This window comes from Physella acuta, unplaced genomic scaffold (genome assembly GCF_028476545.2).
Source record: "Physella acuta isolate Inbredline_101_S28 unplaced genomic scaffold, ASM2847654v3 ptg001088l, whole genome shotgun sequence".
NCBI classification, from domain to species: Eukaryota; Metazoa; Mollusca; class Gastropoda; family Physidae; genus Physella; species Physella acuta.
Genome location: NW_026732605.1, coordinates 144,260 through 168,567, shown reverse-complemented (window position 1 = coordinate 168,567; position 24,308 = coordinate 144,260). Strand labels below are relative to the sequence as shown.

The 24,308-nt window shown below is 35.4% G+C and overlaps 1 protein-coding gene across 4 annotated transcripts in view; it reads right to left on the bottom strand.

The window, feature by feature from the left end:
* Positions 1 to 923: 923 nt before the first annotated feature.
* LOC131955626 (uncharacterized) overlaps positions 924 to 24,308 on the bottom strand; it is a 52,503-nt gene continuing 29,118 nt past the window's right edge. For all 4 annotated transcript variants that reach the window (XM_059319817.1, XM_059319818.1, XM_059319820.1 and 1 more), the window contains exons 3-4: positions 4,807 to 4,934; positions 924 to 2,313 (exon numbers count right to left, since the gene is read on the bottom strand). In XM_059319817.1, the coding sequence (XP_059175800.1) occupies positions 2,237 to 2,313; positions 4,807 to 4,934 (205 nt within the window). In that variant the 3' untranslated portion in view covers positions 924 to 2,236. The remainder of the gene's footprint in view (positions 2,314 to 4,806; positions 4,935 to 24,308) is intronic.

Genomic DNA, 24,308 nt, shown 5'->3' with positions numbered 1-24,308 from the left:
AATATATTGTGTTTTCTGATATGTTGTTAGAAAAAAAATTGTAATTTGCTTTACATTTTTTAAAATTTCTGAAACCACAAGTTGAATTGTCATTTTTAAACTTAAAAAATTCTTGTTCTAGTCTGAACGAAAAGCAGAATACAGAATTTGAACTTAATGTCGAAATTAAAATTTATTTTCTTAATTTTTCATAGTTTTTTAGCCTCGTTAACCTATTTTAAGGCAAAATAAACAAATTATTATTTTTTTTTCACGATGTATAGGTTAATTTTTGTTTTGAATTTAAAAAAAAAAGTAATCCCAATTTTTTAAATATTGCGTGCGTCCCTATAAATAACACTATTTCGGTTAAAGTACTATTCACCAAGATAAAAGGACAAGTGCTTGAACAAACGTGGATTGGAAATTAAATATGGCATTCAATCTTCAGGCTGGTTTGGCAATGAGAAGATTTTTTTTTAAATTAAAAAAAATTTGTCAACATTTTAAAATAAAACTAAGTCGTTTTTCTTGTGTGGATTTAGCAATTAGTAGAAAGTTCTGACTAAAAACTATAATTTTAATAAATTTATGTAATAAAGACAATTTAATAATCATTCAGAAGATGATGTTTCGGAACGAAAATCGAAGAGCTTAATGTTAACCTGCGAAATTTGACTTAGACATTAGTCTAAACGATAACTAAAATGTAGGTTTGGGTAAGGGTTAGACAGTATATATCGAATTCATATTTTCTGATATTCATTAACCTACGAAATGTCACGTTAAGTTTAGGATAAGTGTTAGGGAGTATACATGTTGAGTTTATATTTTCTGATCTTCATTAGCCTGCAAAATGTGACCTTAAGTTTAGTTAAGTTTTAGGGACGACATCTTAAAGCTACACAAATGGTGAAACATAAAGTAATTCGAGATTTGTATTGACTGTAAATAATTATTTCAATAGGGTATACACCTCGTTTGTCTATGGAATGTTCACAGCCCGAGACTATATGGAGGGCGACACAAAAACCACGTGGTTCCCGTCTTTAGCCGTGTAAATATAACACAAATTTCATGAAAATATTTTCGAACATAAAATTACACCCACGGTCGAAATTTAAAATTAAAAGTAATATGTGTTTATAAATTAATCAATAAAATCCGTTCCATTTCATATTTTTATTATTTTCAGTCTATGTTTAAATTCTTTTGAAATTGTAATTTTTAAGGATATGATAAATTAATATTGGTTTCAAATAAATAATATTTTTAAAAATAATTACATATTTTAATAAAAAAAATTCGCATATACAAATGTTAGTAATTTGAATACGAAAACTCCGAAAAGATGGACATATTTTAAATCTAAAAAAAAAATTGAAAATACAATCGTCAAATAAATAAAGTTTAAGCATAAATTAATTTCAACATTTTGAATTTTTCCAAAATTTTCCCACTGTAAGCAGACGACAGGGTTTTGACAAATGACAACAAAACTGGGTTCCCATGGTAACAGTGAGATGGTTGCTAGGTAACACAAATCAGGGGCTCTAACGCTATGGTACACACGGTGAAAGCAACTCGCGGGTAACACAACTTTGTTTTAACAGTCATCAAAGAACGGAAGTTAACAAAGAAGTTAACAAAGAAATTAACATTGAAGTTAACACAAAATAATGAATCAAAAGTAAGATTCCTTTTCCTCATGGCAATTCAAAATATTACTAACCTAATATTTTCCGGTAAATATTTTTCTTTAAAAAAAATATATTAGCTAATTAATAATATAAAGTTTTGTTAAATCTATAACTAGACAAGAGCCTATCTTCGATAACACATTTCATTTTGAAATAAAACAATTTGCTTTTTGTGTTACTTTTTAAACTAAATTGGAAATGGATAAAAAAAATTAATTTCAAAATTTTAATACATATATGTTGTGGACTTAAAAATAATAAATAATAAATACAAAAATCTCTGATTTCAAGGTTGGGATTCCTTTATCATTCAGAGAATAAACTCTAACTTCAAAACAAAATATAACAATCCGAAATCCCGACATTTTTATTCTACACCAGTCACGGAAAAAGCAAAACTTCGCTTTTAATAAATGCAAAAACATTTAATAAATTATCCAAGGTAGGAAATAAATAATATAAAGCAATAAATTAACAGTAGTCACAATTTCAAAGTCTGTCCTGTTGTCTACAGGGCCCATACAGGAATAACATGAGGATCACTGTAAGTTATAGGGTTACGTTCTCCGTCTGTCGATCCGCAGGATTTTACTGAGACTTGACACGTTCGGTAAACTCCTTCTTCGTCTTTTACCTGCAAGGAAACAAACACAAACATTTAAAAAAATTATGTTCATTTTTAATCACAAAAAACAAACTATCAATCACGGCAAATAAACACACATGCAATTTAAAATTTGAATCATTTATTCAATGTGCCAAAAAAAAAAAAAAAAAAAAAAAAAACAACAACAACCAAAAAACCCAAAAAACTGCCAATCAGAAAGAAAATCATTTTTAAAAAATAAAAAAAATGTAAATGCTAACATCTTTTTTTTTTCTAGTACAAGCTATATTTGATTTATAAAAATATTAATATTATGCGCTGTGTAAGGTGGGAAGCTATACGAATGCCCAACCCATCCATACTTTCGGTATAAAATACAAAAACCTTAACCTACGATACTTGAATGACTATATGAAGATTTAAAAAAAAAATTAAAGACTATTTAATGACACCGCCTAGACGCCTAAATTTTCCCCTAACAAGAGCGACAACTCTTCGTGTAGGCATTGATAGACTGATAAATATCAAATAAATATCAAATGTATTTAATTTCGTCTGTTGGAGTTTAATTGGATATGGGACTCATTAAAACATGAAATATTAAACTTCGATGTAGTGGTAATTATTTAAAATAGCTGAGTCAAAACATTTTGGAATTTAAAAGCCTGATAATTTTTGCAAAGAAATTTTAAAATAAATTTCTATGTTTAAATTTGATAACTTAATTGTTTTCGGAAATACGTAGGTTTTGTTTATTACATTTTTAAACAATCAAATAAAATAAGATTAACCTTATATAAATTAATAATGTTAATTAAACTTTTTGCTTTCGAAACGAATGCTAGTTGTTACAGATTTAAGAAGAGGAGAAACGCAAGATATGGTGACTCTTGGTTAGCCCTGAGATAACTCGGAGCCTTGACTGAACCGCGATTTTTTCCCAACTATAAATACTATTTTTAAACAACAAGCTTTTCGCTTTCCGCTTATGTTTACAGAAATACCATTATTTGTAGTACTAAAAACACACACTAGCTTAACCCTAGCGACGCTTCTAACATTACAAGAAATTCACTGTTAATTTAAAAAATAATAGTCCCTACGCGAAAGATAAATAGACCCTTCAAAATTGATCGCTTTTTTTTGGCTTTTTTTTCTTAATTTTTTTTTTTGCGAGAACTATAGATTTGCTTGGGTGAGTTTAAATTACAGAAGTTCTTGACCTAATTTGTTTTAGTAAAAAAAATGATAGTTAAATTAACCGCGAGCTATAATCGCGTGTGCAATGAGGCGTGTCAGTACTTATCCTGAAAACTGAGTAGAGAATAAACCAAGGGAGAGAAACACAAACAGAAAATACACGCCGTAATCCCTAGAATTTGAAATGTCTTCAGCAGAGGCAAGCGCTATTATCAAGTCATGTAACCCAACTCAAAGGACATAACTCTTAAAAAAAAAATCTTGAATATTAGGAAGAATAATATTTTAGAGATATTATTCTTTCTAATATTCAAGAATAGTATTAAGAGTTATATCCCTTAAGTTGGGTTATATCCCCTGATAAGTGAGCGTATTATTAAAGCGATAATTTAAAGGTCAAGTCTTTTGAATATGTTTGGTCACGTGTTATAGTCATTAACTCTAAGCTCTTATCTAAACTTTAACCTTAACCAGGAGCTTAACGGAGACGCGATATTCATGCGCTTGACCTAATATTAAAAAAAAAAAAGAAAAAAAAAAAGTAAACACATGGGGTGATTTAAGAGATCAATCAGACACGGGTCCGGGTTATCGATTATCCTGACACAACCCTGGCGTCGTGTGTATTGATCTCGCAGATAATAGTTTAAAAAAATATCGACGCAGTCCTGGGTTATTTGGTGCTTGTTTAATTAGTTCTAATAAACATGTGTTGTTTACATGTTGCGGAAGTTATGCATTGCCGCTATAAATAGATCACGTGATCGAGCTATTTTTAGAACCTAATCTACTTTTTTTCTTTTTTTTTAGTCAAAATTGAATACTTTTTTAGGTAGGAAAGTTAAAAATTGTTATTAAAGGGATATTCATTATTTAATTCGCGTTAACTGGCTTATAGAAAAATTAGAAAATAACCAATTTTACGCTTTTCAAATATTGTATTAAAATGCGCTTTGAAAATCGTATTTTCGTAGCGAGGCTTGAGATTGTAGATTGTACATTGAAAGATACATTCTAGCAAGCTTTTATTAAGTATTTTATTCTTGTAAACGATCATGTACCGCAATTATCCTTTTCAAGAATGAAAGACGGTCATCGGCTCTTATAATCGTCGTCTCTTAAATGTGTTCATATACGTGTCTCTTGCATTAGCTTATGTTTTTAAAAAAAATAATTTCATAATTTTTTTTTTAATTTTAAATAATTATTTAATTTTATTTTTATTTTTGTTTATTTTTAGTACATCTACTCATTGGTGCTTACTTCCCCTTGCATTAACTATTTTAAAAAAAGGTTTTCCTAAGTTTTGAATAAACTGACCTGGTGAACATTTGGGATCTGCTGCGCATGCGCGTAGATATACCAATAAGGCTTGGCGAGCAGCTTTCATCCCTGCGTGTGCTCCCATATTGCCCATCGCGCACATGGGACCCCAACAACTTCTCTTCCTGTGGACAAGAACAAAAATCTGGTCAATACAATTTTAAATACATGATAGGTACCCAACTAACGTTAAGGAAAGTAAAGGCGGCTAGGCATAGTACTGAACTGAACTCACTATCCCTTCATAAGCCGAGGTCACAGAAACAGGTGAATTCTACTTCATTGCCCCATAAACCGCCAAGTTTGGAAGGGGAATTATACTTTACTTACAGTGGGGTATGGGACGACGGGGTTCGAACTCGGTTCTTTTGGTTTAGAAATTGTGCACTTTACCGTAAGTCCACGCTATGCCATTTAATATCATTTAAGATAAAAAAAAATTAAGCTTTTTAACACCTAGTAGAAAAATAATGAGAAATATAAAAACGTGAATAAAAATCCCCACCGGGGTTACGAAACAAACATGTAAAAGTCAGTTCCATAGAACACCCAGATCTTTATACCCCCGCCCCGGGGGGTTCGAGTCAAGGTGCCAGGAAATTAGCATTGTTGCATGGACCATCTCCCGCACTGAATTAGCCGTATTAGCCCCTCCAAAAGTCATGTTCACCAACATGGTTCCCTCACCCGGGCCACGCACGTGACGTAGGCGCTGATAGCCCCGGATAACTTTGAAGGGTAGCCCGGCCCTGGGGCACAAGGGTCGGGCGACATAGGGCCCTGGTGTTTTCTCTGGGAAAATACGCCGTATAAATAGGCGTACCGCATCCCGTTATAATTTATAATAAGGCAAGTGTGTTCTAGATATTTGCTAAGACAATGTTAATCAGAATATAAATTTGGCTACAGTCTGTGGTCAAATTTAATTAATTCGAGCGTATCAAAAGGCGTCTCTCTCTATCTCTCTATCTCTCTCTCTCTTTTTCTCTCTCGCTCTATGTGTCTCTCTTTCTCTATATATATATGTATAATATATGTATAATATATATACATATACATACATACATATATATATATATATATATATATATATATATATATATATATATATATATATATATATATATATAAATCTATCACTCTCTCTCTCTGTATTTATATAATTCTATGTATCTCTCTATATATAGACCTATATCTAAATGTCTCTTTATAGATATCTTAATCAAGATGAATATACACATACACACACATACACTTATATATATATATATATATATATATATATATATATATATATATATATATATATATATATATATATATATATATATATATATACAATAGGTAACTTATTTTCATTTAAGTACATTCAAATGATTTAATTAAGACTATCACATCACCTCCGGAGGATCGATTTATATTCCCCAACAGACTAAAAATACAGCGCCAATAGTAGAGAAGCATACCAACTACAACTACAGCACTGTTGATTGCCGCAGAACAACCCACCCACTGTGTACATTGTCACAACCCACCCACTCTGTAGATTGTCACAACCCACCCACTCTGTAGATTGTCACAACCCACCCACTCTGTAGATTGTCACAACCCACCCACTCTGTAGATAGTCACAACCCCCCCACTCTGTACATTGTCACAACCCACCCACTCTGTAGATTGTCACAACCCACCCACTCTGTAGATTGTCACAACCCCCCCACTCTGTAGATTGTCACAACCCACCCACTCTGTAGATTGTCACAACCCCCCCACTCTGTAGATAGTCACAACCCCCCCCACTCTGTACATTGTCACAACCCACCCACTCTGTAGATTGTCACAACCCACCCACTCTGTAGATTGTCACAACCCACCCACTCTGTAGATTGTCACAACCCCCCCACTCTGTACATTGTCACAACCCTCCCACTCTGTAGACTGCCGCTAATGACCCCAAGGTAACCCTGATTAAAATGACAAAAATAAAAATCTACTGATGTCCAATTATGATGTCAACAATCTATTTAATTTATCGCCACGGTGAGTTGTAATTAAATCATAATGGAATCTTTTCTAGGGAAAACACGAGGGTTTAATTAAGATGTGATTAGACAGAATTAAACAAGCGTTCAAATTGAAATCCACTAAGTTCTCATAATATTCAAACTTTAGAATCAGTTTTCACTTCAGATAAAGCTCAGAAAAATTCAGAGCAAATGTTTTATCAAACTCGACCCCCCCCCCCCGCCCACCTTTTTTTATAGATACTTTTGAAACATAAAACTAAGTATGATCTTAAAGGTTTTTAAATTTTATTTTTCAATAGAAACTTAACATTTTGTAAACAGCTAATTAAAAAATAAAAAAAGAACTTTAAAAATTATTTTTAAAACAAAAGAACAACTGGTAATAACTCCTGCGACGTTGGTTAAATTAGAGTTCTCTACCCTTGTAATGATTTTGAAAATAAAATAAAATAGTGTGGGTGGTAGGGAGAAGGTGGGAAGGGTTAGAGGTGAGGGAGGGGGGGGGGGTAAGGCGTGATAGTTCCGACAAAATAATTGTCTAGTATTAGCTTCACATTTCAAACAACCTTTTAGTTAACTGTATTTATATTTACGAACAACATCAAATTTGTCCTTCACAAGCTCATTTTTTTTTCTTTCAAAACCTTCATCTAATAATTGTTCCATACATACCATCTATTTCTTGTATGTATAAACTATCTACGTTTTTTTTTCGCCTCAGACACGTAATTTATAGCGTCAGTTGTGAATTCGATTTAGTATTACAGTTTTTACCATACTAAGTGTGTACATTTTTTTTTTTTTTTTTTTTTATACTAAGTGTGTACAAAAAGATCTATTTACGATTCTCCTTGTATTGTACGTCTAAGAGCACAAACCTGATTTCATGTTGAAAAAAAAAACAACAAGCTTGAGTCAACAGGAAACAAGCCACGCCTGCCTCCAATTAGCAGACGATAAATTATAGTCTGACTGAAATATCTTCACTCGACTTCCAATCAATTAATTTTTTTTGTTTTGTTTTATGCAAATAGTGGGGTAAAATTAGAATTTTTAAATTTTTAAAATAAATCTATTGTTTTGTTAAAAAATAATTGTAAAAGTGTATTGTCTCCCATATCTTATGATAATAATAAGTCCGTCTGTGTGTATTTTTGTTTTTAAAGGGATGTCACTCTATTAATAAGGTACGAGCAACATGATTGGATAAGCTTTTTTCGTAAAAAATAAACCCCAAAAATCAAACAAACATACAATAACACATTTTAAAAATAGATCTATTCATATAAAAAAACTAAAAATGTACAAGTTAATTTTAAACTTTTCATTTGTTGCTCAACACTTTAGTATAACCCTGAAAAATGTAAGGGTCCACGCAACCACGCCCTCGCTTACATTATAAAGCACAGCGCACTTGTATGCTGTCGTGTATGCTTGTATGTAATGAAGTACACTACCACCCTCCACCCCCACATTTTTTAGCTCTATAGAATATTTTTTCTCTATCTTTTTTTTTTAATGCTGTTAGCTCTATCGGAATATTTCGTTACATTCAATAAAAAATAACTCGCCCACGCCTTGTCAAATAAAACAATACGGTGCGAAAATTCCGAAAATAAATTACCTCCATAAATTCATGCACACATTTTGATTTGCTCTTTCTATCTCTCCCTCTGCGTGGGTCTCTGCTGTTGTTTGTTCTATCTTCTCTCTATCATTCTCTCAAAGTCTCTCTCTCAATCTCTCTCCCCCTCTTATTGTCTCTCTATATGTCGCGTGATGTTTATGTAATACTCTCTCAATTCTCTCTCTCTATATCTCTCCCTCTATGTGGGTCTGTCTTGTGCTGTTCACTTTCTACTCATTCTCTCTCTCATTCTCTCCCAGTCTCTCTCTCAATCTCTCTCCCCCTCTTTTTGTGTCTCTCTCTATATGTCTTATGATGTTTATTTTCATTCTCTCTCTCCCTCTTTGTGTGTGTCTCTTTATATTTTGTGTTGTTCATGTAATGTTCTATCATTCTCTCTTAATCTCTCTCCCTCCACCCCTCTCCTTTTGCTCACCAACACACTCCCCCGACCCTGAACCAATAGACACAACACACATCTTGTCTCACCCCCCCCCCCCCCCATCACAGTAGTTTTCTGGAAGCAAAAATTAAATTAAGTTACTTTATAAAATCCGCCAAGCAGAATCAAACTCAGAATGGACAACCAATTCACAGCGAAGCCCTATAAGGGGCGTAGGTCTATGGTCATGTTTTAGTCTTTGATGAAATGGACTTTAAAGTGTGACAAACAAACTAGAAAACGTCGCTTGATCGAGTTAATTTAAAAAAAAGGGGTCGTCAAAAATTTAAGTAAGTCAAGATATTATTGCTTGTGGTTTTGTTAAATTGGGTGGGGGTGGAAGGGTTGGGGGGGGGGGGGATATAGGTGAATTTCTGTCATATCATGTTAATGTAAGTGCTTCATCTTTATCTATTTAGAATATAGAAAAACATTTTATTTTTAAAATAAAATACAATAAAATAATTATCAAAATTGTTTTTTTTTTAATGTCACGAAATAAAAGATTCAAAATTAACTGAATAATTTGGCGCAATTTAAGATGCTGAAAAATAAATTCCTATTATTTTTTTAACGCGGTCTGCCACGGTTAATAAGCTAACGAAGGTCTTCCTTAATAGTACACGCAAATCTTTCATTAACCAGTGTTGTGATTGCTGTCTATCCTAGCTGAACAATAAGCGCATTGTCATGTCAGCTAAACAAGCCTATGTGGCAGTTGTCATGTCAGTTAAATAAGCCTATATGGCGGTCATTTCTGTAAGGTGTCTAAATCAGTGGTTCTTAAACTGGGTTCGATCGAACCCCAGGGGTTCAGTGAGTATATCTCAGGGGTTCGGCGGAGGTCAAGACACACACCCTATTCATATGATTCACGATTACATTTTGTCAGTGCAGACGATAGAACTATTAAGAAGGGTTCGGTGAATGCAGATATGAAACTGGTGGGGGTTCGGTACTCTAAAAAAGGTTAAGAACCACTGATCTAAATCTTAAACGCAGCTGAAATAATTTTAAAAATTCAATGTTTAAAAAAGACCCAATTTATTTTATGCTTAAATTTTTTAAAAAGAGGGAAAAGACTAAGGGCTATTCCGACACCGCTATCTTGTTTCTAAAACCTAACCGAAATTTAATTCCCAACCCCCACACCCCATAACTCATAACCCAACTCCCAAACTACCCAACCCTACCTCCGCCCCCACACCCCAACACCCACCCCACCTCATTCAGCAGCTGTATAAAACACACAAGGTTATCAAGTTCAGACCGCGGAAACAAAATAAAAAACAGCCGTTAAATTTATTGCAATTTTCCTTATCAAATTAACTCCTTTAGAAATTCAAATTCAGTAGTGAGGAACACATACGAATAGCACAAAGCAAGGGCGGATAACTGTATGGATAACGTCCCTTTGATCTGAAGAAAAAATGTATTCAGCATATGGACAAAACCATAGGGAACAAAGCATGGATAGCGTCCCCTTTTTTCTTTAAAGGCGCGGGCTAAAATAATGGATTGATCACAGGCCGGGTTCAAATGTTTTGAGAAATTGGCTTACGATCTGGTTCCCTAATTAATCAAGATGTTGAATGCGATATCCGATAATGTGCGATGGTGTTTGCAAGATTAGCTCAAAACACCGAATCAGTTAGAACACGAACACACACGCATGCACTCTAATACATACACACACATGCACATATGCATACAAACACACACATAAATCAGAGGCGTAGCGAGGGGGGGGGCGGGGGGGGGGGACATATGTCCCCGGGCGCCGACCTTAGGGGGGCGCCAAATCGAAAGTTTGAGGGGGGGGTGCAAATGAAAAGTTCGAGGGGGGGGTGCAAATCGAAAATTTGAGGGGGGGTGCAAATGAAAAGTTCGAGGGGGGGGGGGTGCAAATCGAAAATTTGCTCCCGAGGGGGGCGCCAAATTGAAAGTATGTCCCCGGGCGCCGGGAAGGGTCGCTACGCCTCTGACATAAATATATATAGGAATATGATAAATAATTATAGTTATATACATTAATAAATAAAAAGTATATTATAATCCCTATAAATATATTATATATATACGCCCTATATATGTGTATAAATGTGTATTTGTATGTATATATATGTATATGTATATATGCATATATAATGCAATATATATATATATATATATATATATATATATATATATATATATATATATATATATATATATATATATATATAAATGCATATATAGATATATAGATATAATATATGCATATGTATATATATAGGTCTATATATATATATATATATATATATATATATATATATATATATATATATATATATATATATACCTATATTTATATATGTATATGACGGCATCATCTATAGGGATGTAATAAACTTTACACCGTCCAAAAATTCTTTAAGGGTTTTTGCTGCATGAAATCTTGCAATGTAAATTGAATCACAAAATGGTGCGAATCAATGCTTTTAGCGTTCGAATCCATTTTTTTTTCGGACACAAAGGAAAAAAAAACCTATATCCATATTTTATTAATTCAATTTTTATTTCGACAGGCGATTTTTTTCCTGATAAAAATGTGTCGGGATCGACAAAAGGCTGCGAACAAAAGGGCCATGTCAGCCACAGCCCAAACGATGCCCGCACACAGAGGAAAAGTTTTTTATTTTCTCATCACAAATGCTAAAAATACCCCCGTCGCCCGCGTGTTTCTGATTGGCTAAATACTGCGGGGTTTTGTTTGAAATGGAATAAATAATTTCCGATTACTAATTTTGCGAATTTTGTGAGTCAGTTAACTAGTTCAAGTGAATTTAGTAGAAGCAGTTGATTAGGGTTATAATCAATATATATATTGGTTAGTAACTTATAGTAACTTAATAAACATGATTTATAAATAATTATTAACAACTTCGCATTTTTAATTTAAGGATCAGGGGTAAACTTAATATAGTTTCATTTTGTTAATTGTTTGATTTTCTATTTTTAAATTTAAACAAAAGCTGTATGAATTATGCGGTATAGATAATCATCCGAGTTTTAATCGAACTTATATTTTAAATTATAAAACATGGCATACATTTGTATCATCGTCGGATGATTCAATATTATAAACAAACAATTAATAATTGTAAACAAATAATTTCATCCCCCGTAGAACTTTTTGTACTGAAATCGTGGATATTTCTAGAACAAACCAACGCGTATATTTAGTCATACACCACACTATGGCTTTGTTGAGAGACGGAGAGCTAAAACGACAACAAATTTTAACTCAATTAACAGACTGAGTAAATGTCTCGCCGAGTATCAAATCATTTCTAGCCATATTTTAAAAAAAAAATTGTTAAAAAGAAATATCTGTAAATGTTCATTAAAAAATATGAAACAAAAGTTATAAATTATGGGATGAAAAGAACGGCTAATGTATCAAATCTCAGTCATAAAGGCTGAATTAAGTTCTATCCTTCGTGTATAGAAACATTACCTGCAATTTCTATCGAATGTATTACCTCTAGAGATAACTGTATCAAAAATTCACAACCCATTAATCAGAGACTTAAGTCCACATTAAAAAGTACAATCTTACAAAAACAAACATCTTCATTAAATTTCCTAAAGAAACAAGCAAAAGAAAACCCTTGCAAAATTCGCTCACTACAAGCTAACGCTCGTGTCCAGTGAGCATTAAGGTATTTTTAATAAGAAAATTTAATTACATTCTAGATAATCCGTTTATGGGTGTTTAAATAAAATCAACAGCGGGGGAGGAGGAAGTGGGTTAAAAGATGAAGGATCGAGGTCAGGTAGGCGATGTTTGTATTTGATTATGTAATGGAAATAAAATGTTTTTCATTGTTTTAAAACAATTTACATAAAATCTGTTCAGTTATAAAATTATTTCTTTTCCTTCATTCTTAATTTTAGCGTTTGAAGGGATCCCCTTTCCAACACAATTAAGTATACGAGTCAACTGGTTGTGCGCCATTGAGGCCATTGACTCCGATTTCAGCCTGCTTTTCTTAAAGGATTTGCTTTCATAACCTTTGTACAACCAAGAAGGGGAAGAAAAGTGAACGAAAAATGAATATTTGTTTTTAAAAAATACAGATATGGTTAATTGTAAGATCACTTCCGGTTTAAAGGCTCGGATTTAAACCACGTGAAGTTGGCAATCGAGGAAAATGCAAAAAGTAACTTTAAAAAAAAAAACATTTTTTTTTAGTTTGTAAAAAGTAAAAGTCCTAGTAGACTGATTATATTCAGTACAGTCGGGCTAAACTTAATTGCCGTAATTTGGCCCACAGCCTACGCAAGGGAGTTTAAAAAAAACAACAACCCACAGTGATAAATCAGGACGAAGAAGTAATTTAATTGCCCGGATGTTGTACTAATTACAATTTTATTTTGATTCCATTTATAATCTTAAAATATCCCAAATATCAATACCCCAAATAGCACAAATAGCAGCAAAATAAAAAAAATAAATAAAAAAGTTCCATGTAATATAAAGAGAAAAAAATATCTGGAATTGTAAATAACACGGAAATATTCTTCAGCGGAAATGGAATAATGAAAATGCTCGGACAGGTATTCTATTTCCGTCACACTTGACTGAGCAGATGGGAACGCAATTAAGCTCACGCAAAAGCACGTCGGTGAGTGGTCTGGAGTTCTGTATCGTCTGCTTCAAGTTTCATCCAGCCGCGCGGGGAAATGGTTTAGAGTAATTACCGGCGCGAAACCTAAACTAAGCGAAACGCTCCTCAAAAACTGAAGTGGGATAAAATAGGGATTATTGAAAACGCTACAGTGAATGAAGTTTTTTGCTCTTGGTTATAATATTGAATCATCTGACGATGATGTAATTTAATGCCCAGTGTAGAGTAGGTTTATGTAGAAAATAAAGTTATTCTTCCTAAGGGGGTTCTCTTATATTTATTTCGACACATGAATTTTTGCAAATTTTAAAACACGATTCTGTTTGACAGAAACCCCTTGCTCTGACAGTCTCTCATTATTTTGAAAGTCAAATGAATAAAAAAAATCATAGTATATTATATATATATATATATATATATATATATATATATATATATATATATATATATATATATATATATATATATATATATATATATATATTATATACACATATATATATATGCATATATATACATGTATATATATATATACATATATGTATATATATATGTATATAATTATATAAAATACCTATATAATATATATAATATACCTATATATATATATATATATATATATATATATATATATATATATATATATATATATATATATATATATATATATATATATATATATAATATATATATATACATATATACATATATACATATATATATGTATATATATATTATATATATACATGTATATATATGCATATATATATATATATATATATATATATATATATATATATATATATATATATATATATATATATATATATGACGTGTCACCAGGTGCAATGTACAACTACGGCAGTTGTGGCACGTTTCTAAGAGTCCACCACCACACACCACAGCTAAGTGCCGCGCCCCACTTCCTCGAGTACTGCGACCTGGACAAACTTCATGCCTCACACTCAAGTGGTCATCATACAGCCAGATCATTACATTAATTAAAAGATAATTAAACGGTCTTGACCACACTTCATTACCGTGAGCAATACTTCCCTTTCTAGTTATTCCTCACGCAAGTTGAGTATAAGTACTCACACTATTAACACAATCACTTAACTTGATGGCTAACCACGGTGCAGTTAACGAAAGGTGTTGTGCAACTCCCTCATCTAGGTCGCACGTGTTTGGTTAACTAATTACAACCTCTGACCTAGATAACTGTGTCAGCAAATTACAAATTCTGACCCACATAACTTCATGAAACAAAAAAAAAAGAAGCTATAAAAAACATAGCATGTTAAACGAAATGTTAGGCTTGTATACTTTAAGGAAAAATAAAGGGAGGAAAAAAATATAGATTTATGTACTGAATTACTTCCGTAAAGGAACACAAAAGTAGAATAAGAGAAGGTTTGAATATTTTATAGGCGAGTTGGTTACAACAACTGAAGGTATTTTGTTACATTAACTTGCTAGAAATATTTTCTTGGTTTCTGTAGAGTTGTCTAGCATCTAAACATCAGCCTGAGGTTAAGTTAACTAGTTTGAGGATGACACCCTGTTAAAATATTCCCTTGCTAGAAATATTTTCTTGATTTGTGTAAAGTCTAGCATCTAAACATCAACCGGAGGTTAAGATAACTAGTTTTAAGTTGACTTCCTGTTAAAATATTCCTTTGTTGGTTAACTGATACGCTAAGACAAAATACATCAATACGTAGAATACGTGTAAACCTAAGCCATAGTTTTCTTTGTTCTATATTTGAAAAAATAACACACATCATCTAACCCGAATAGCCAGCCATCGTTGAATAGCTTATGAAACCAATTACGTTAAGATTCTAAAAAAAAAATTAGATTATTATATGAAGATTAGAGGTTAAGATAGTATCTATAATAATAGTTTCGCTGTCTCTCTATCTATCTATCTATCTATCTATCTATCTGTCTGACAAGAACGCTCTAGAGAAAACACAAGGAAAATAAAAACATGCACAGTAATTCGAAAAACGAAATATGACGTCGACACATTTAGCGTAGAGTAGAACATAATCTCAAACCAGAGAGTGCACACAGTAATGTAATGACGTCATTGAAACATTGAAAAAAAGGAAATGTTGTCTAATCTAAATGGTTTGCGTGAAGAGTTTCTTGCATACAATTCTTCGGGTAGGGTCGAAGCCCCACCCCCGCGTAAGAACGTCTGAGGGGGGTGGGGGTGGGGGGGGGGTTGAGTGGGGGGGTGGTTTTAATTTAGACTTTTTCCTCCCCGGAGAGGGGTGGGGGTACTTGAAATTTTCGGGGGCGGGGGTAGAATTTTCGGGGAGGGGCGGACACTGGAAAAAGTATATAATTATATTTCGTTGAATGGGACGGTAGACATGTATTTTTAGGGGGGGGGTTGTGGGTGGGGGGGTGGGGGGGAGGGGGGGGTGTGGGGGGGGGGGATGGGGGGGTGAGTGGGGGGGTGGTTTTAATTTAGACTTTTTCCTCCCCGGAGAGGGGTGGGGGGGTACTTGAAATTTTCGGGGGCGGGGGTAGAATTTTCGGGGAGGGGGCGGACACTGGAAAAAGTATATAATTATATTTTGTTGAATGGGACGGTAGACATGCTTTTTTTTGGGGGGGGGGTGGGTGGGGGGTGGGGGGGGGGGTGGTGGTGTGTGTGTGTGTGGGGGGGGGGGTGGGGGTGAGTGGGGGGGGTGGTTTTAATTTAGACTTTTTCCTCCCCGGAGAGGGGTGAGGGTACTTGAAAATTTCGGGGGCGGGTGTAGAATTTTCGGGGAGGGGGCGGACACTGGAAAAAGTATATAATTATATTTCGTTGAATGGGACGGTAGACATGTTTTTTTTTGGGGGGGGGGGGGGGTGGGGGGTGGGGGGTGGTGTGTGTGTGGGGTGGTGTGTGTAGGGGTGGGGGGTGGGGGGTGGTGTGTGGGGGGGTGGGGGTGGGGGGTGGGGGGTGGTGTGTGTGTGGGGTGGTGTGTGTAGGGGTGGGGGTGGGGGGGGTGGTGTGTGGGGGGGTGGTGTGTGGGGGGGGGGTGGGGGGTTGGGGTGGTGTGGGTGGGGGTGTGGGTGGGGGTGGGGGTGGTGTGTGTGGGGGGGGTGGTTTTTGTTTAGAGAAAAGAGACAGCACTATCAACCTAGCGCCCGGTGTATCCTTCCTCAACGGGCCATTTTTCTCGTTAATACTAATAGTTTCGCTGTCTCTCTATCTATCTATCTGACAAGAACGCTCTAGAGAAAACACAAAGAAAATAAAAACATGCATAGTATTTCGAAAAACGAAGTATGACGTCGACACATTTAGCGCACAGAGTAGAAAATAATCTCAAACCCAGAGAGTGCTCAAAGTTATATGACGTCATTGATTTTCGCGTTAACATTGAATAAAAAGGAAATGTTGTCTAATCTTAATGGTTTGCGTGAAGAGTTTCTTGCATACAATTCTTCGGGTAGGGGCGAAGCCCCACCCCCCGCGTAAGAACGTCTGAGCCCCCCCCCCCCTCGGGGAGGGGGCGGACACTGGAAAAAGTATATAATTATATTTCGTTGAATGGGACGGTAGACATGTTTTTTTTTTGGGGGGGGGGGGGGGGGGGGGTGGGGGGGGTGGGGGGGGTGGTGTGTGTGGGGGGTGGGGTGGTTTTAGTTTAGACTTTTTCCTCCCCAGAGAGGGGTGGGGGTACTTGAAATTTTCGGGGGCGGGGGTAGAATTTTCGGGGAAGGGGCGGACACTGGAAAAAGTATATAATTATATTTCGTTGAATGGGACGGTAGGCATGTTTTTTTTGGGGGGTGGGGGGGGGGGTGGAGGGGTGGGGGGGTGGTGTGTGTGGGGGGGCGGTGTGTGGAGGGGGTGGTGTGTGTGGGGGGTGGGGGGGTGGGGGTGGGGGGTGGTGTGTGGGGGTGGGGTGGGGTGGGGGGTGGTGTGTGGGGGGGGGTGGGTTGGTTTTAGTTTAGAGAAAAGAGACAGCACTATCAAGCTAGCGCCCGGTGTATCCTTCCTCAACGGGCCATTTTTCTCGTTTATAATAGTCAAAATATAACCTCTCTTCCACATATATATTCTTTCCAGTTAAAGTTTTTAAGTTTTAACTTTAACTGCTTACTTTGTATCAACAAAAGAAAAATAATTTTAAAAATAAAGTAAAAATAAATAAAAATAAATAAAAAAGAATGAAATTTGTTTTGTTTGCTTTGTGAAGTCATTTTAAGGGAAAACGAGTCGGGCTTTTTGTAACGAAATGTGACCATGAGAGAGTAGTACTTCATTGAAGATCATTATTTAAATAATTGTGAATAATTAAATTAATTAATTAATTAATTAAAACCCAACATTGTTATACACTTGAACATTGTTTAACCCAACAAGGTGACCAATCACTAGAGAAGAAATTTTCATCAACATGTGTTTAATTACAACAAATAATCAAATCGTGTTGACTTAATTATCTCCCCTACATGCGACGCGCTAGATGGAATGTGTGACCTAAATATTTGACCTCGTTATTTTTTAGATGAGGTACTTTAACATTAATGATGACTCACCGATGGGGGCCTAGCATTATATACAAATGTATTCTAAAGTTGAATATTTAAAAAAAAAATTGATAGTACATCTTTTTAAAACAACACTCAACTCAACGATAATTATTAATTAGGATTTGAACCCACGACCACAAAACCAGACACTAAGCTTGTCAAGTGATGGATTGAACACAAAATAAACCCGGGTACTTTCAATTCCCTGCATTGATTTCACATGTCACAAGGGGCGAGAAACAGATGAGCAACGGAAAGGGCAATAACTCATATTTAATTGATCGTCTTAAGCGTAAAAGTGCGTATGTCAAGGATCTGCTACGAGCAAACAGTGAAGTGTTATTAATTTGTTATTGTTTACAGTCAAGGGATATTTTTTTATCGTACATGTGTCCGAAAATGGATTCTTCCGAAAATGAATGTTTCTATTAGACTATTGTGTGATTGCGTATTGGAAATCCAAGTTCACAGCCTGGGCCCTGAGTTGGGAAGAGTCAGATGTTGCCTATGTATCAGACCCCCTCTCTCCACACAGCAGATGGACCCAAGGGACAAGACTCATCTTAAACTGTTTTGTTTCTTTTAATACGGCATTAATTAGACCTGTTCATTGACAGCCAGATGTTGTAAGAAAAAAAAAAACAAACTTCCATATCAACAAATAAAATATTGCCTATCTCAAAGCGATATCTTTCATGGAAAAACGGCATAAGGGAGAGGGGGGGGGGGGCGAGCCCAAGGGTGAGCTAAATAGATACAATCTCCTTCCCTCGATCTAACTTCATATGCAATCGAGATCCATAGGATCCCACGATATTGTTTCTCCAGTGTTTTACCTTTAAAAAAATCTCGGCCAAAAGCTATTTCCGTGTGATATCTATTTGCATGCTCCCAACTCGCCTTAGCAGGGAAAGAATTACCACAGGCTTAAACATGAACACAAAACATACTTCTTAACAAAGCCAAAACACACGATTTTCTACAATTATTTTTCAGCTCTCGCTATATAAAAATCTGGCTTCGTTGTATGAGGCTGATAGTTTTCGCGTTTGTCAAAGATACCACATTGGCGTTTGTTTTTGTGATCAATTTCGCCTAACTCACGTCATGATGTCCGGATTTGATTTAGATCTACTTCTTGTAAATCCAACATTATATATTAGTTTTGGCATAAAGTAGTGCATTTATGTTGGATCAATGTTAAAGAAGGTGGCTTTTCTACGGATTGACCTTTAGAAAAAAAATCAAAATTTACAAAAAAACAGCGTTGGGTCCAATCGTTGGGGAAAGATCAATTTCCAAAAAAAAGTTTCTTTCAGATATTTTTCTCCAGAGAGGGTGTGGGGGCACTTGAAGTTTTCGTGTGTGTGTGTGGGGGGGGGAAGGGGGGCTTAAAATTTTATGGGGAGAGCGGGTGTACACTGTTACAGTATATAATTTTATTCTTTAGTTTTTTTTTCTATTTCAACCGTTGAAGAGGGGGTGAGGGGTAGAGAAGGGGGGGGGGGGGCGATAGATACGTTCCGAGGGGTAGTGACCCACCGCCCCGGAAGAGAAGCCTGAAAGAAACTCAAACAGCTCGAAGTTAAATTATTTTGACATGAGCTAAAACAGACGCCGATGTCGAGTTCAATGAACCCCCGCACATGTGAGATGGTTTGTTTAGAAATCGCGAGTCAAAACCAATTTAAACACAAAACAGTGAAGAGCGACATAACTGGAATTATAATGTAACAGATCCGCAATTATATTTCTGAAGCCTCATCATCGGACAAAGTTACTTGTGAAGGCTAAGACCCATCTTATTATTGAATAAGCAGTGTATGTATGCATATATATTAGTATTTTGATCAGTAGAAGAGGCGTCACTTTATATTTAAAAAAAAATTATATTCAGACCTAGTGGTCCATAGGGGGTAGGTGGAGAAGAGTTCACATGTTTTTTTTACCTCGGCATTAAAGAGTAATCTTTTCAATGCCCAGAACTTTTATTTTTTCTAACGTGAATCAGAGACCAATTAAAAAGCTGGGTGGACTTAAAGGTCCGTAATCGAACTCTGGATCCGAACTCGATTCTTTTGGGTTAGCAGTCTCACCCACCCCCTCCCCCACCACCCAAATACTCCGTCCCTAATCATGTATGTGGTATGGATTTACAACTACTCGTCCGTTATCCATTATCGCATATTTTTATAACACAAGTTAAAGAAATTTTACGAATGGCTAACTCTTGCTATAAACTATAAAGGAATGACGAGTTTAATAATAAACGGTAAATATTGTCAATACGGTTCAGTTTAGTGCAATTACTAATTAAGATAGCTGTGGTAATTAGCTTAATGGGGGTTAGAGTGTGTCCACAGGACGGATATAATATCGATAAAGATTAATTCTCAACCACCGCTGATAAAGGAATTAGCACCGCAGGGATAATCTTCCGGCCGGGTTAGCGATTTAACATCCGGTAGTTATAGGGTTAACAGGTAGGGAGTGTTAGTATTTTTTTTAGCTAATATCACCGGACCCAATCGTCGGTTTCATAACACTATTACTGACTATAACCGTTAATCGTAACAGTAACCGTTAACCTTAACAGTAATCGTTACCGCAACCGCAACCGCAACCGCAACCGCAACCGCAACCGCAACCGTAACCGTAACCGTAACCGTAACCGTAACCGTAACCGTAACCGTAACCGTAACCGTAACCGTAACCGTAACCGTAACCGTAACCGTAACCGTAACCGTAACCGTAACCGTAGCCGTAGCCGTAGCCGTAGCCGTAACCCAAACCCAAACCCAACCCCAACCCTTAGCATACCCTAACCAGACCCTAACCATACCTTAACTATACCCTAACCATACCCAAAACATACCCTAAATATACCTTTAATATACCTTTAAATATACTCTTAACCTAACCCTAACCCAAACCCAAACCCTGACCCAAACCCTAAACCTATTCCCAACCAGTTGTATACTTGGCTATAGGAATCAGGGAACAATCCCGTCAATTTACAGAAATCGGTGCGGTAATATAAAAAAAACATATTAATATAAAATACAGCCGCTTTTTTTTAATTAAAAAAAAAATTAAACACTCCAGATTAAAACAAAAACAAAATCGTCCTGAAAAAAACTAAACCCGACACTGCTCTGTCTGAGTTTACCCAAGAGCATGCCACTCAATGAGCTTAAGAGCTTAAAATTTTTTGTCCCCGCCACTTTAAAAGATTAAGCTCGCGACCCGAAGATAAAGGGCCATCAAACACGGCCAAGTTGCCACAAACGCCCCCCGCCCTCGTTCTTACACCACGGTCACGTGTTTCGCGGTTCCTACGGCATCGTCTGCAAATGTTAGAGCATCAGATTCTGAGACAAGTGGCCAGGGAAGAAATAATCAATTTTAGGGCCAGTTTGGTAAACAGAGACCAATAATTTAATGGAGAGGAATTCGATCCGGTATCATACAACTGTATACACTTCCATATATATATATATATATATATATATATATATATATATATATGTATAAAAAAGCAAAGAACAACACAATTTCTGATTAAGTTTCAAGCTGTACCTGAATAAGAAATATAAGTACACTTATACAATTTTAATCTTAGTCAACTTTTATCCCAGAAATGTTGATACGTATAAAAATTAAATACAATTTTTATACGTATCGGATAATGTTTCCATTATTTACAGAACTAGCTTGTAGCTTGAAATGTGCTGCGTTCGACTTAAAAAAAAATCTTTGAAAATGTATGCTGTGTGTTGAAGAATCTGATGCCTTGTCCATAAATGACGTTTGTTATTTTATCCGACACCCCTTCCCACTTCCGTAATAACACTTGTCGCCAAAAGCCACACTCTCCCCGCACCCATTCCCTAAAATGACGTCGCTTGTAAACCAACACCACACAAAAAATCATTTTTATTTTAGATACTAAAACAACACACCACCTAACTTTTTTTTAAAACCCACTTCTCGATGTCGTAACCCACTGTCTCCAAATGTCGAACTGCCCTTTCTTTACGTTTTAGACGTCATGTATAAAAACCACTTAAAACATGTTATAAGTGCACTTGTTTCTTCATTACAACCACAAGTAGCACTTGTGGTTTATTAAAGAACAGACAACTCGACTATGAAATAAAAAATAAATAAAACTTCACCGCTAAACGAGGAACTGAAAGGGGATATTTTTCTTGAGCCACGCATGTTTATTGACAATAGAGTAGTCTGTGAAGGGCGGGGTACTTTAGCATTACTTTTGTAATGGAATGCCGGGAATCTTTAGTGCTGAGTCAGGGAATCTCATACAATGATGATGACCCAATGGTGAGACAAAGATGGTGACACAATGGCGAGATAATGCTGGTGACACAATGGTGAGACAGTGATGGTGACACAGTGGTGATACAATGGTAGTGACACGATGATGAGACAATGATGGTGAGACAATGGTGACTCAATGGTGATACAGAGATGGTAACACAATGGTGTTACAATGGTACTGACACGATGATGAGACAATGATGGTGACACAATGGTGACTCAATGGTGATACAGTGATGATGACACAATGGTGAGACAAGGGCGAGACAATGATGGTGAGACAATGATGGTGACACATTGGTGACATAATGGTGAGACAATGATGGTGACACAATGGTGATACAGTGATGGTAACACAATGGTAAAACAAGGGCGAGACAATGATGGTGACACAATGGTGATACAGTGATGGTGACACAATGGTGAGACAACTGTGGAATCTTAAAAAAAAACAACGAGGACGTTATTTTATTAGTGGTAGAAAAAAAAGCTAATGTAAATCGCTAATCTAATAAAGCTTATCGTAACCCTAACCCAAGACCTAAATTAACCCTAACCCTGTTCCGAAACCTAACCCTAAATTTGATTCTACAATACTACAATATTAATAACAACCAAACACTCCCATTTTTGGACGAGTCCACTATCAAACACTGAAAAAAAGAAAAAATCCCTAATATGGATTCAAGTATTTATGACATTAAATTATTATTATTATTATTACTAACCAACATTATAATACGCTAAACAAGATATTACGTGCGACTGTTGAAAACGGATGTTGATATTTACCTCACTAACAGGCACAAATTACCGAAACGAATGCTGCTATTATACTCTTCTTGTGCTATTATCCCAAATGTTTATATTATAAATGTCAGAGTAAGGACAAGTGTGACGTCATTTCCTGTCATTTGTGTGGTATGTGTGTGTGTGTGTGTGACGAAGATGGTGATGTGTGTTTCAGTTGATTGCATGAGCTTAACTGCTCACTGTATTAATTCACGTGCTGATGAATGTCAACCACAGAAATGGCTCACGGCTAAACAAAAATATTTTTATATCAACTTTTATTTTTCTCTAAATGGGTGGCATTATGTTTTTAGGTTTTAACGAACATTAGAACAAAAATTCCATGAAAGGTTAAAGTACAAAAAAACTTTTTTTTTTTTAAATGTATGTTATTCGCGTAAATAGGATAATAAATGTTATTTTCAAGGTTATGTATTTCTTTATTTCAACCACTAAGAACATTATTATTTCAGTGCCCCCCCCCCCCCCCCCCCACCTACGATATCACTTTTAAAATTTTAAAATATAATTTTTTTTTTATGACCAAACAGAACTATTGATGCTCATGTTTAAAATATTTATTACAAAAACATTTTTAACATTTTTTTATTGTGTTTCGTCTTTATCGCCACATTAAATAAAAATTTCTCTCTTATATTTTTTAAAAATATTTTACAAGTACGACGAAATCAAAAGCCGAATCGTATAAAAGGATTATGGGGATTAAAATAAACTCCTCAATCAGAACAGTTTTACCGCGCTGCAAGTCACCAAGGGAATTAATCCGAGGTATAATGCATTACACGGGTTATCTTCCCATGCGTGACGTCAACGGAAGCCGTGGTGTGGGTCGGGGCTAGAGTGAAGCTAGTGGTGCATGATGGTTTAGTTGTGATAGATTGTGGGTACAGATGTCAAAATATCCACGAGTGGTTACTTTATAAGTAACGCGTTACTTTATTACAGTTACAAGTCCCAGCCTTGGAAGGAGGTGGTATATATATATATATATATATATATATATATATATATATATATATATATATATA